General features: G+C 39.6%; 1 protein-coding gene across 2 annotated transcripts in view; it reads right to left on the reverse strand.

Moving 5' to 3' along the window:
* RPN2 (ribophorin II) overlaps positions 1-15350 on the reverse strand; it is a 56417-nt gene that overhangs the window by 15491 nt on the left and 25576 nt on the right. For both annotated transcript variants that reach the window (XM_059898989.1, XM_059898990.1), the window contains exons 7-10: positions 14899-15075; positions 13244-13362; positions 12161-12266; positions 477-568 (exon numbers count right to left, since the gene is read on the reverse strand). In XM_059898989.1, the coding sequence (XP_059754972.1) occupies positions 477-568; positions 12161-12266; positions 13244-13362; positions 14899-15075 (494 nt within the window). The remainder of the gene's footprint in view (positions 1-476; positions 569-12160; positions 12267-13243; positions 13363-14898; positions 15076-15350) is intronic.

The following is a 15350-nucleotide window of genomic DNA, read 5'->3' on the forward strand; positions in this document are numbered from 1 at the left end:
TTTAGGGAACTCCCCGGCGGTCCAGTGGTTAAGACTCTGCACTTTCATTGTCAAAGGTAAGGGTTAGATCCCTGGTTGGGGACCTAAGATGCCAAAAGCCATGCAGTGCGGCCAAAACAAAAAACCCAAAGAAAGTCTTGTTTTAAAAAGAATTGTCATCTGAACTAAATAATGTGCTTGGTAACACAGCTGACTGACGTAGACTTACATTCTGAGGTAAGCTCCTTCCCTCGCTGTGGACTGTTAATAAACAGTTTGCTCAGGGACTGATCACTGATACAGACAACCCCCAAATCTGTCTGGATGCCAAGCAGCACCCCGGACGCGGTGCCGGAGGAATGGCAGCCTCTTAAATTTGGAGTACAAGCCGGGCCACTGCGGACACAGAAATGACGTCTGGAGGGGCTCGGTGCCTAGGCATGCTCCGCCCAGCTCAAGCCTGGATCCTCCCTGTGCCCAGGAGGCATCCCACCTACCGCGTGGTTTTGGGTGCAATGCTCTGATCCTTATCCACAGTGGAGAGATCGACATTTGTGATGCCAACTTCAGTGGAAATCTTGACTCTGAGCTAGGGTGAAACACAGAAGAAAATCGCCAAGTCAGCTGGTGAGTATACCAGGAATTAATATACATATCCAAATTTTTCTCTTACTTGTGAGTAAAGGCATGAAAAAAATCCTAGGACAGGAGTCTTCAATGATTTTAGTAAAACTGACCCATCCAGGTAGTATTTCTACCTCTTCCATCTTTAGGCCTAAAAGTAACTCCTTGATTCTTATCCCTTCTTCCTTTCTTTGGCTTTGAATGAATGGTATATATTAAAAAAGAAACAAAAAGAAAAAAAGTAGGTATCTTCATGTGTACTTTAAAATAAATAAGGGAGAAACTCCTTAAGTAGTAACCTTCAAATAATTTAAATCAACAAGTACTCAATTCTAATGACAGCTAATGTTTATTGAGCATTTACTATGTGAAAGACACTGGCCTTCTAAAGATGATCTCATTTAATCCTCACCACAACTCTAAGGTAGTGCTATTTCAGATGAGGAAATTAAAGATTAGAGTGATGAAGCCGTTCACTCACGTTCAGATAGCTAGTAAGGCAGAGCCAGGGTTCAGGCTCAGGCATCCTGACTTAGAGTCCATGTTCTTAGGCACCTTCCTGTCCAACTTCCCAGCCAACACTTAAGTTTGTGCCAAGCAGACTATAGGTCTGCCCAGGAACATTTAAGAAGCTATGGCAGTCATCTGTGCCATCCACCAAGTACTCCTGCTTCTCCTTCTGAGCATGTGGCAGAAATGGACTTCCCTGCCCTCCTGGAGTCAGGTATGGTCATGTGACTGGCTGTGGCCAGAAGCGTGTCACTTCCAAGTGGAAGCTTAAGAGTCGGTTTGTGATTCTCTTCTCCTCTGACATGGACATAGACGACCTACAGAGGGGCTTGCTACTTCAGCCTGGGTCCTGGAGTAAGGGCAACGGGAAGCAGAGTCTCCAGCTGACACATTAAAGATACCTTGCATGGGCAAAAAAGAAACTTGTTGTTTTAAGCCACTGAAATTTGGAGTTTGTTACAAGCACAAACCAGTCCATCTTAACTCTTATGTTGCTTAAATTCTATACGTTCCCTATAAACATTTTCACAAAGAGGGGCCAGCCAATGCTAGTAAACAAGAAATTTTTAAAAATTAGATTAAAATAAAAGTAAAATTCCAGAAGAGACAGAAAACATGCTAAAAGTCTACTCGGGAAATTTTTTATTTTTTTTATTTAAATTTTTTATTTAAAATCTAAGTTTGAATGTGCAAATTATGCAATCCCAAGGCACTTTTAATGTGTAAACATATCTGTGAGACTTCCAAATATTTGATAAGCTTGAATGTAATGCTTAAAGAAATCCTTGCCAAATACACTGGTTTACGGTCTAAGTTAGGATCAAGGAATAGAGATAGAAGCCTGGGCAAATAATTGAAGGATAGCTTCAGCATTTTTCTAAAATGCACTATCAAGGTGTGAGAACCTCAAACCAAGGGCAAAGAAGAAAAATTTAAAAGGGATAAAGATAGTTATCAAGTAATTCCTTTTAACAGCCTCCATAATAACTATTTTGTGACAACAACCTCAATTATCAGGTTGAATAGGGGTGTTCTGTTTTGCTTTAAAAAAAAAAAAACCCTAAATGTAAAAGATTACCGAAGGCTATAAGCATATTATTACCTCCTACTTTTGAATACACAGCCGCCTATGGCAGAATTATATTTAGCATCATAGCTTGTCACTGAATCTAGGCAACTGGGTGAACTACGGTGGGGGGTGGGGGAGGGTGGGGAACAAATGGCCTTCAAGTTGAATAAACCACCAAGGAGAGAGCTGGTATCCTCCACTTTGGCTCCTGGGCACTCTGCTGAGCAAACAGCTTCACAACTCATTCAGGGCTTGGAACCAGAGCCAGCTTTGCTATTATAAAGCTCAACCCACAGAGGCACTGACAGCACTTTCATTTGAAGAAAAACTGGAGTGGAAGGCTCAGGCAAAGAAGTAGCCAAAGAGCTTTGATTTTTAAGCAAGACACCCCACTGAGACCACTTCCCTATATCCCCCTAGAGCATCTGGAACACCTAGGTGCAGGGACAGACAGAGATGGCAAGATGCACTTCCTGTCCTAAAGGGAAGCATAAAGGCAAAGCTAAATTATAACAGACCAGGCTGCTGCTTTAATGCAGGGATGGACAAAGGGCTATGGAAGCACAGCAGAAGGAACTGTGACCCAAGTCAGCCTCGGGCAGCCCTTGTTTGGGGAGTGGGAAATGTGTAGCAGGAGGGCTTAGGCAGTCCTCCGGTTTCAGGAGAAGCAGGAGTTTAGCAATACTCCATGCTATAAAAATAATCTGTTTTCACGGGTAATTACTCTGCAATCTTCATCAACATTAACTAGATAATTCCCTCTTCACTTCTGCGACTCATTCTCTTAAGGACTCACTCATTTAATTTGTAAATGTGATTTTAAAATCATCATCCCACCTAAATGTCCATAAAGAGGAGACTAGTTAGAGAAATAATGATATATACACATACACTCTGAACTACTACGGAGCAATTAAAAAGAACAACCTAGGTGTCTATGGACTGATATGGAGATACCACCACCTACTTTTGAATACACAGCAATCTATTGGCAGAATTATATTTAACATCGCCTGTCACTGAGTCCAGGCAACTGGGTGAATTATGGCAGGGGAGTGGGGGGATGAGGGGTGGGGGGAGGCCATCAAGTTGAATAGACCCCAAGGGGAAAGCTGGGAGCCTCTACTTTGTAACAAAAGTAAAGAATACAACTGTTCATAGAATGATCATTTTTGTGTAAATAAGAAAGGATATGCATACATTCAATGATATGGGCATCCTTCTTTTTCAAAGTATACACAGTTAACTGTTACTAATGGATTCCTCTAAGGCAGCGGTCCCCAACCATTTGGCACCAGGGACCAGTTTCATGGAAGACAATTTTTCCATGAACGGGGGTGGGGGTGGGGGTGGGGTGGGGGAGTGGGCGGGTGGATGGCGTGGCTCAGGCGGTAATGCGAACGATGGGGAGCGGCAGATGAAGCCTCGCTTGCTCGCTCAGCCGCTCACCTCCTGCTATGCGGCCTGGCTCCTAACAGGCCGCGGAGTGGTACTGGCGGTGGGGAACCCCTGCTCTAAGGAGAGGGACTGGACTGAAGGGATGAGAGAAGGCTCTAATGTTTCATTATATACCTTTTTGCAGTTTGAATTTTTTTAACTACATGCATATTTTACTCCTTTTTTTTAAAAAATAGGGATTGGGACTTCCCGGGTGGCGCAGTGGTTAAGAATCTGCCTGCCCATGCAGGGGACACAGGTTCAAGCCCTGGTCCAGGAAGATCCCACACACTGCGGAGCAAACTAAGCCCATGAGCCACAACTACTGAGCCCACGTGCCACAACTACTGAGCCCACGTGCCACAACTACTGAGCCTGTGCTCTAGAGCCCACGAGCCACAACTACTGAAGCCAGCGCACCTTAGAGCCCGAGCTCCACAAAAGAAGCCACTGCAATGAGAAGCCCGCACACTGCAACAAAGAGTAGCCCCTGCTCACCACAACTAGAGAAAGCCCGCACTCAGCAGTGAAGACCCAACGCAGCCAAAAAATAATAATAAATAAATAAATAAAAATAAAATAGGGATTATCTGAGCAATGGCATTGTGTGACAAATACTTTCTTCTTTATAAACGATTTTGTATCAAAAAGTACCACTCAGGGACTTCCCTTGTGGCCAGCGGTTGAGACTCTACGCTTCCAATGCTGGGGACGCAGGTTGGATCCCTGGTGAGGGAACTAAGATCCCACATGCCATGCAGTACAGCCAAAAAAAAAGTACCATCCAATAAATATGATTTAAAAGACAATCACTCTCCCTTTCAACAGATGGATAAACACAAACATGTTTAAAGACTTATGTAAGGCTCCTCAGTGTATCCTACTTATAGTGATAAGGAAGCCATCAACTTGCAGGTTTTTACTTAGAATCCTGACTATAAACTTTCAATAATAACACAGTCACTAAAGCCTGCTAATCAAGATTCAACTGTATGTTTGTTCTGAAGACATTATAAGCGTTCACAATACAGACACATGGAATAATGAAAGGGCAAACTGCAGTGAACTCAAGTCATTTTGGGTTTGCTCTCAGCCCTAATTTTAAAAGGCCTCCTAAGTTACAGCTTTCTGTGTTGCACAGAAACACTGCAGGGCTGTTCTTAAATAAGGAACCATTTAAAACAAGTCCTTCCGCTCCTAAAACCTTACTACAAATGGGTCTCTGGAAACACTGAAAAGAAAAGCATTTTTATGCTACTCTCTTAAAGCAAATTGAGGTTTTTTCAAAACCCTGTTGTAAAGAGTTCAGAGTAGGATCCCTGTTGGTTAGCTGCTTCTTCAAACTAACACTGCAGGATTAGTTTTTATAATAAGAAAGGGACTTGTTTAGCCACTTTAAATGCAGCTAAGCCTGCTTTACAGTGAATCAACTAGTCCTTCTTTTGCCTGTACTGCACACCACATACACCTCAAAAAATGTTTTAACGCCAGGAAATGCAGTCTTTCTGCTGAGAGTAATAACCTCCCTGTTTAGCTCATTACTGTCAAAAATGATGGTGCATTAGGGGCAATTAATGCTAATGACAGCTTCTAAAACCCATGCTTCCCCTGACAGCAAGTCCAATGTCAATGAGTGCTATTACAGGCCCTCCACACCAAACCACCATTAATGCACTCTGACCAATGTCAAGCATCTCTCAGGAGAGTAAACAGGACCTGCTGACCCGCTCTGAGGCTCTAAGCATGACTATTACTGAAATTACAAAGTAAAGTTGCATATGTGACAGAGGTCAGAGCATGCACGTGCACATAGGCAGGCATACACACACACACACGCACACACACGCATAAAGCTTAACATAATGAAGAGAGGAGATTTTTAACACTTACTCCATCACTGGGAAGGAAAAGGACAGCAATGGCCTCGATGGGAGCTTATTATCATTGCATGAGTAACAGCTATTAGCCATTTCTGTTATTTTGTACTTATTTAATTTTTCCAACGACCATAGAAACACTTGTGCAAACACCAAATTTGATGTAACAAAAAGCCAAGCTGTTACAACAATCAAGACAGCATAGTATTGGTATAAGGATAAAAATATAGATTAATGGAATATAACTGCAACCATTTATGGTCACACTGATTTTTTTTTTTTTTTTTTGCAGCTGGCACGAAAATAGTTTATTGGGGGAGTCCCGGAAAGGGAAAGGGATCGGGGGGAAAGGGCTAGAATGTGGGGACTCTGCCCTATTCTCTTCAGGAACTAGAGCAAATGGGGAGCTGTCAAACAGAACCTGGGGTGCCAAGACAAGTCAATAGGGAAAGAACAGTCTTTTTGACAAATGGTGCTGGGACAACTGCACATCCACATGTAAAAGGAGGAAGCTGAACCCCTACCTCACAGCACATACAAAAATTAACTCAAAATTGATCAGAAACCTAAATGTAAGAGCTAAAATTATAAAATTCTTATAAGAAAACATAAGAGTAAATCTTCATGCTCTCAGATTAGGCAACGGTTTATTAGATACGGCACTTAAATCACAATCAATGAAAGAAAAATAAAGATATTGGACTTCATCAAAATTAAAACCTTTTGTGCTTCAGAAGACAACATCAAGAAAGGGAAAAGACAACCTACAGACTGTGAGAAAATATCTGTGAATCATATATCTGATAAAGAACTTGTATTAAGAATATATACAGAACTCATAACTCAAGAACATAAAAAGACAAACAATGTAATAAGAAAAGGAAAAAAGAAGTATATAGATTAGGAAGGAAGAAATAGAGACAAAATAAAATATTTTTAATGGGGAAAAGACCTAAATAGACATTTCTCCAAAAAAGATATATAAATGACCAAATAGCACATAAAAAGATGCTCAATATCATTAGCCATCAGAGAAATGCAAATCAAATCACAAGGAGATACTATTTCACACCCATCTAGGATGGCCAAAATGAAACAGATAATAAATAACAAGAGTTGGTAAGGATATAGAGAAACTGGAACCCTCACACATTGCTGGTGGGGATGTAAAATGGTGCAGCTTCTTTGAGAAAGAGTTTGCCAGTTCCTCAAAAAGTTAAACATGGAGTTATCATATGACTCAGCAATTCCATTCCTAGGCATAAACCTGAAAGAACTGAAAACAGGTGTTCAAACAAAAACCTGTACATGAATGTAAAGAGCAGCGTTATTTATAATATCCAAAACATGGAAATACCCCAAATGTCCATCAAGTGATGAATGGATAAACAAAAATGAGGTATATCCACACGATGGAATACTAAATTATTTAGCCATAAAAAGGAATAAAGTACTGATACATGCTACAGCATGAATGAACCTTAAAAATATTACGCTAAGTTAAAAACACAAACGGCTACATATTTTATTATTCCAGTTACATGAAATGTCCCAAATAGGCAAACCATGGAGACAAAAAGTAGGTTAGTAGTTGCCAGGACTGGGAGGAGGATATATTCCTATAGCATAAGGAGTGTCTACAAATAGACACAGGGTTGCTTTTTGGCGGTGGTAAAAATGCTCTGGAATTAGATGGTGGTAGTGGTTGCACAACTCTCATCTAAATATACTAAATATGCTGAATTATATACTTTTACTGGGTAATTTTACGGTATGTGAATTACATATATCCTCAGTAAAGCTGTTATTTGAAAGAAAAAAGAAAGCTACTTTGTGTAGGGTAAAAGGCTCACCCCTAGAAGATGAATTACCATAGTTCTAAGGGCCTTGGAATGTGGGGAAACATCTTTAATGTTTAGACCACTCCATCCTTTTCTTCTTTTAAGTGGTCTGAGATGGAAGCTAAGCACTGAAAAAATAAGATTTGGTCTCTGCCCATAGGGAGCACCCAGCCCAATGAAAGAGCAACACTTATAAGCAAACAATGGTAATACAATGCAGTAAGAATAATTATGGACAGGGTGTAAAATACTACAGTAACAAAAATAAACCAAGTAGACAAGCCCTAAATATATGGGGGAAAAAAACTTTAAAACTGTTAGAAGACAATATTAGAGAATATCTTTTTGATCTTGGAGCAGCGTAGAATTTTTTGAAGACACAAAAAGTACAATCTAGGGAAAAAAAGACTTTTAAATTAGGCTTTATTGAAATGAACTTCAGTGCATTGAAAGATGCCATAAAGCAACACTGAGGGACAATATCTGATGCTTATAACTAGGGATTTACTAATATATATAGCTCCAGAATATATGTAGCTCCTAAAAATCAATAATTAAAAGACTAACAAACCAAAAGAAAAAGACAAAAGATACACAATTCACAGAAGAAGAAACCTAAATGGCCCATAGACACAAGAAAAGATGCTCAATCTCACTAGAAACCAAAGAAAAACACTGAAACAACAAGATACCATTTCCTATCCATCAGATTATCCAAACTCATAATAGCAAATACTGGTACAAATATGAAGAAAAGAGCAATTTGGCAAAACCTAATAAAGCTGGAAGATGAACATACCCTACGATCCCACAACTTCATTCTAGATAAACAAAATGTGCATGAGCAAACGTACTAGGATATTCACAGCAGCATTGTCTGTAACAGTGAAAGTCTTAATGTCCAACAACAGAAAATGAATTAATAAATCTGATACATTCATAAAAGGAAGACAATTTTATGAAAATTATTCATATTTATGCATATAGCTCTAGTTCTACGTGCATAAATATGGCTAGTTGTCTTTAATATTGAGTGAAATCAAGCAAATTGCAAGAGGATACATATAGTATAATGAAGCATATAAATTTTGGTAAGATGCAAATCAATGCAATAAATTGCTTAAAAATACATATGTAGCAGAAATATAAAAACTGGCATTGGAACATACACCTCAAATCTGGGGAAAGAGGAAGAAAAAGTGAGGAATACACAGAGAGCTTAAATTCAATCTATAGGGCTTTATTTCTTACCAAAATAAAACAAAGGAGAAAAATATAGCAAAATGTTAGGGCTTGAGGGAGATGAGTGGCCGGTAGGTATATGACAATCATTATATTATTCTTTGTTCTTTTCTGTATCTTTTAAATAGTCCAAAATAAAAAATTAAATTAAATTAAATTAAAATCCTATGGGAGCACAGATGAAGGAGGAATATTTGAACTAGACCTTACAGAATGAGTAGTTCAGCAAGGGAGGGGAAGAACATTCCCCATGGAAGAAACAAGAGAAGTCCAAAGGCTTTACATGTACTGGGCACGTAAAATGTATATGAGGACGAGTATGTGGTCAAGAGCAGCTAGGACTGAGGGGATGGGGACGCAGCCACAATGAAGGATGCGCATGTGCTCTGTGGAGGACCTTCTAAAGTCACAATGAGGAGTCTAGACCTTATTCACAGGCAATAGAGAACCAAAGAAATGTTTAACTAGGGGAACACTGTGATTTTATCATTCTAGTGGTGTTTACGGTGCTTATTAAATGGAAGGGGCAGAGACTAAAGACAGTGAAACTGGCTGGAAACTACCTATCTACCTACTTGGGATCTACCCAAGTAGGAAAACTGAGGCTGAAAAACAAAGGAATCATGCAAAAGACACTTAAAGGTGGAATCAACAGGGCATGGTGACTGACCAGAAGTCAGAAGTGGAAAGAAAGGAAGGGTTAAGAACAGCTGTGATGTATGGGTATGGCACTTATACTGGATATGTTGTTATCAAGATTGTATAGGTAGAAGGAAGGAGGTTTCAGGCCAAAAAAAAAAGTTTGCCTTTCAATGTGTTCAGTTGCAAATAAGGCCCCTTAATGCAGGAAACTAAAATTGAAAGAATCTGGATTTTCAAGGTTCAATAATTTCTGTCCAAATCTTGTGTTAGTGAATGGACTAGGATCAGATGTCTCCTGCCCAAAAAGGTCAGACATGAGGTAGAGAAAAGGCAGAGAGACTAGAGTTCCAGAAAATATCCTCCTTTCTGCCAAACTTTTAATATAAATGTTTGATCTAACTATGTTAAGTAATGCCCCACTTTTGAAAAGGTCAAACTTTCTAGCTGCCTTGTCCTTTCAGTAAAAGGAAGTGACACAGGGGCCAACCTGAGGAGCTCTCCAAAGGCCAAATTTGGGATAATATGAGCAAAAAAAATAAATGATGACAGTAATGGATTATAACCTACAGAGTAAAATAAGTATCCATGAATCCAAAGTATTATAAGTAACTGAATAACTAAATGCAGGGGAAGGGGGACAGCTTTTTCTTAACAGTAGAATTCCAATTAATAAATGTAGAAAGAATGAAAGAGAAAATCACCTCTTGGCAAACACCACATTAATAACTCTTACAGGCAAGATCATCAGGATATTTGCAGAGTCTCAAAATATCACTCCACCAGACACTTAATTATAAAGCAGATAAACAGCAACTTTACAATGGAGAAACCTAGCAGACACCACCTTAACAAGTGATCAAGGTTAACATCACCAGCAATGAGACATATCAACAGCATATACTTCTTAATAGGATACACTGAGAAGGGGCATCACTTTTGGTGTATTCTCGCCAAAAATGCACGACCTGAATTTAATTATGAGGAAACATCAGACAAACCCAAAGTGAGGGACATTCTACAAACTAACTGGCCAGTACTCTTCAAAAGTGTCAAGGTCACAAAAGACAAACTATCCTAAATTGGAGGAGAGTAAAAGGGCATGACAACTAAAGGAACATGTGATCCCAGGTTGAATCTGGGACCAGAAAAGGGACATTTGTAAGATACCTAGTGGAATTTGAATTAAGGTTATATAGATTAATTAATAGTATTGTATCATTGTTAATTTCCTTGTATTGACAATAATATTACAGTTACATAAGATGTTAACATTTGGGGAAGCTGTGTAAAGGGTATACAGGAATTCTTCATACTATTTTTACAACTTAAGATTGAAATTATTTCAAGATGAAAAAGTTTCATTAAAAAAGAGAAGTGAGTGGAAAATGACATTTGAATAGCGAAGAAAATAGCTGTCACAAACAGCATATATTTAATTATTCGGGAAAGGCACTGTACTACTTCAAGTTCCCCTGACCCAACAGAATGCGTGACAATGTGGTCAAGTAGGTGCAACAAAGACACAGTGGCAGAGACACTGAGAAATGACAGCAGTAAGGACAAAGTAATATTATAAATAGACCAGTGGCTGGAGCTGCACACAGCTCTGCAGCCTCTAAGCTAGCTCAGTATTCACTAAGGCACAGTGACTAAACCAGTATTGTGCAGGGGATCCACCCAAGCACAGACAGGCTGGAGGTTTTGGACAAGTTACTCTACCCCTCTGGGTCTCATCTGTGAAACGAAGAGGACTCCACGCATCTGCTAGGATTGTTGTAAGAATAAAATAAGCAAAAGCACATAGAACTGTACTGTTCATGTCACAGGCTTGCAATAAAGGGTTCACACTTATGATCCTAAGCCAGAATAAGAGGTTAAACCATATCCCATAGTTTAAAAAAGTAGGAATATATGTAATTCATCTTAAATAAACTTCTACCCAAAAAGGTTAAAATGAAAGCCACAGTGCCTGAAGGGGCAAACTTCAATTAGCTAGAAAAACCACTAATGTGAAATACCACATTCCCACAAAGCATCAGATAAATGAGGCATAGCCTTCCATCCTTAAAACCACGTGGATCTTCAACAAAACTAGAGTCAGCTAAACATCTGAAACATAGTTCATTAGGAAGGATTACCAATTTTCTTTTGTACTTTACCCAGACAGACTCACTATGGTGCTACAGGTCACTTGATGCTTTTGGTCCCCTAATTAGCATCAAGCACTTTTCTAAATCTATCATGGGGAATAATAAAACAAAAAAATTTTTTTAAATTAAAAATAAATAAATAAATAAATCTATCAAGGCCAACCACAGAAAACATCTCAAGAATATTTATATCTCAGTGGAATTATGGGTGATTTTTTTTTTTTAATTTTTATTTATTTATTTATGGCTGTGTTGGGTCTTCGTTTCTGTGTGAGGGCTTTCTCTAGTTGTGGCAAGCGGGGGCCACTCTTCATCACGGTGCGCGGGCCTCATTATCGCGGCCTCTCTTGTTGCGGAGCACAGGCTCCAGACGCGCAGGCTCAGTAATTGTGGCTCACGGGCCCAGTAGCTCCGCGGCATGTGGGATCCTCCCAGACCAGGGCTCGAACCTGTGTCCCCTGCATTGGCAGGCAGACTCCCAACCACTGCGCCACCAGGGAAGCCCCTATGGGTGATTTTAATTTTTTCTACTTCCTAAATTTTATGTAAGATAATAATGCTAAATTATAATGGAAAATGAACAATTTACAAATAAAAGAAAACTTGCTATGATCAAGTTCTTGGCTAAGTCTGTCAAACAGCATAGTTCAAACCTATCCCTCTCAACATATTCATGTTAACTTGGTCATAAGTGAAGTCAATATACCAGATGGTTAATGCTATGTGCCTGTTTGGTCATTTCCTTGTGTATATTAACATGGCGATGGGGATGACAAGAAAAGCACTTACCTCTACAGTATTTGCAATATAACGGTTATCACCTTCAACTTTGACAGAGAAGTCATAATAGCCACTGGAAAATTTGACATTCACAAAGTTTAGCTCAAAAACATCCCTGTTAAGAATGACAGTGGGGTTAGCAAGAACTCACATAGGAAAGTCACAAATATAACAAACGGCCTACGAAGTGAGGCATTCCTTGAGATGGTCCAGGGTTGCACCACTTCTTCACTTTTCAACTTCCCACCCGCCTTGGGCCACCTCCTGCTCAGTTACAGATTATAATGAGGGGCAAACTTCAAAACGATCTAAAATGACCTCCTTTTTCAAGTCTCGAAAGTCTTCTTTTCATTTTTTCCCCCTCTCAGCTCCTAAAAATCCCACCTCCTTCGGGTAAGTCTTCCACAATTAAATGCAAAACAGCTAAGTCTACAGTAGGATACCAATTACGTTAAAAAAAAAAAAAAAAAAAAAAAGAGTAGAAATGTTCAAAGAGGTTGGTGTAGGGTAGTATAATTGTAGGTAATTTTCTGCATTATTTCTACTTTCCTGTGCTTTGTGAATTTCCTAAAAAGGGCACATCTTACTTTTAATTTTAAAATATTAATAATTTTTATTTTAAAGGGGAAAAAAAAAGGTAGAGAATTCTTAACTCTAACTACATCGCAAAACCCCCAATGTCATTTACCATTTTACTGATCATTCGTAAAAATGATTTTGCTTTTTAATTTCACATATTGCCTATGTATCTTTACGACTGTGTAAGAAATGCATTTTCTCTCTAAAACTCACAGTTCCCAATCTCATTAACTTACTAATTTAATATTTAACAAAGTTTCATATAAAAATTGATCCTTAATTTTTTTTAAATTTACATAACAATAACACAGCCACTGAAGATAAGACTACAGAAGAATATTAATCCTATGGGGGAAATGTTCATATTATTATAAATAAAGCATAATCCTAAATTTAGGTAAATTTGGTTTTATGATCGTGGTAATAACCACATAAATCTGGGTTATATTGGCTGCAGGCTAACTTTCCAAAACAAGTATATTGGCACCCTACAGAGATGTGCTCAGTTCTTACCCCACAAGGGTGAACGATGTCTTCTGGAGGACTGTGGCTCTGGAGGCAACAGATTTAGCGTGTTCTAGTTTAACAGTGGCCTGAGTCAGAGGCTGGGACAGAACATTGGTGACCTGCAACTGGAAATAAATTTTAAAATTATCTGTAGCAACAAAAGCTGAGGGAGTACAGATTTTCCTTCTAGGGTGGGTGCTTTACCCATAGGGAGCAAGCTCTGCCAGGAAAGAACCATCTTGTTTTAGGAAACCATCACTGACCTTTGGTCTACTATCTATGGGAAATCAAATACAGGAAAACACAATTAGTTTGGGAATGGGACAGATTACAGAATGTTAGAGGTGGGGAAGATCTTAAAGATGATCTTACCCAATGATCTCATTTTTCAGATGAGGAAACCAGAGCCCAGAGAAAGAAAATGACTGGCTCCAGATCACACAGTTAATGTTTCCTTCTCTCTGATCCCCTGATCTACCCACTCTACTTCACTACTACGGTATCTTTAAAAAAAAAATTATTAGCAAGAAAAATACTTTAGGACGGTATGGGCAATGGGAAAACTGAAGTAATATGGATAACAGTAATAACACTCATTTGTTGAAAGTCGACTATTTGCCAGATACCAGGCTAGGCCTTTTTATATATCCTCCCACCGATCGTCTGAGACATAGCATAATCTATCTCTATTTTACAGATGAAGAAACTGAGGCCACGAAGAGGTTACGAGACTGCCAAAGGCCACATGGCTAAGGACTCAAACCCCAGCCTACCTAGCTTCAAAAGCCAGTATTTTTTTCTACTTTGCTCTCTTAGCTCCCCCTAACTCATGGTGAACTATGTTAATCAGGTTAGTTCTCACCCCAGTCTTTGATGAGGGGATGTGACTTGTAGGTAGGGAGAGAAGAGGCAACTTTGGAATACGGGGCACTTCTTCAGGAGAGTATCTGTAGGGTCCTCTGAAGCAGAAGAACTTAGGGGACACATGGAACTGTCCTATGTGGAACCCGTGTGTTTAGACATAAATAAAATGCTAATTTTTTATAAAGATTTTAGCTTATACCTGGTTTCCAAACAATGGCAACAAATGCCTCATTATGACGAATGGAAAACTCTAAACGTGTGCCTTTTGCTCTGTTCAGAGAGTTAACACACCAAAACGGTCCGTGCTTATTGCTGAGTGAGAGGGATGGCTATGCTCTGAAGAGGCAGAAAGATACACTGTCGGCTCCAAGGAAGAGACCTGATATTGATTTTAACAACTGTAAGTACCAGAATTACCTGGGAATTTAAAACGCTGTCTTAAAATAACATATTTTGAAAGTCTGGGTACTGGAAAATACATTTTAGAAGTAAGACTTCTCTATACATCTGGACTTACAAATCCAGAAATGCAATTTTCTAGCACTTAATTTAGTGAGAGCTATATTATTTAAAATACTCTGATGGTAATTCCCTGGCCATCCAGTGGTTAGGACTCCACACTTTTGCTTGAAGGATTCTGTGACTAGTTCACCCAGTGGCCATCCCCATTTGCTCTTCATTTAAGGGGTCTGTCCTCACGGGGGTTACAGTCAGCTGTGTACCAGTCTTTGGATTTCTGGAAGCCTTACACTGGAAATGGCAACCGAAGCAGCGCATGTGGGGCACGGAAGTCATACCCGTAGGACAGCCTGTTCCTGAGTGTAGGAAGGAGAGCCCTCAGGCACAACCACAACGGGCACATGGTAGCGATTCTGGGAGAGCGCAGCGGCAGCAGAGGCCACACTGAAGGCTTCTGAGAGTGACTCAAAGTTCTTCTTGCTGAAGATGGCATTCATTAGCTGGATGACCTGATCCTGAAAGAAAAGGGAAATGCAGCAGTCAGGCAGGTGGGACAACCACCCCTCCCTCCCCACCTGGCTCAAGTCATTCCTTATCTGTTTCTAGGCGTTCACTTGGAAGGTCTTTTAGCCATTAACCCAAACTTGTAGGGGTGGGGGAAGCACATATTCTGCATTTAAGCGTAAAACTTGAATTTGGTTGGTTTTTTCCATCTTCTAGTACAAACTGAAATTAATGCATTTATTTGTCAACCACTTATGGATGCTTACTATACAAACGCAAGGTACTT

This window comes from Balaenoptera ricei, chromosome 15 (assembly GCF_028023285.1).
Source record: "Balaenoptera ricei isolate mBalRic1 chromosome 15, mBalRic1.hap2, whole genome shotgun sequence".
NCBI classification, from domain to species: Eukaryota; Metazoa; Chordata; class Mammalia; order Artiodactyla; family Balaenopteridae; genus Balaenoptera; species Balaenoptera ricei.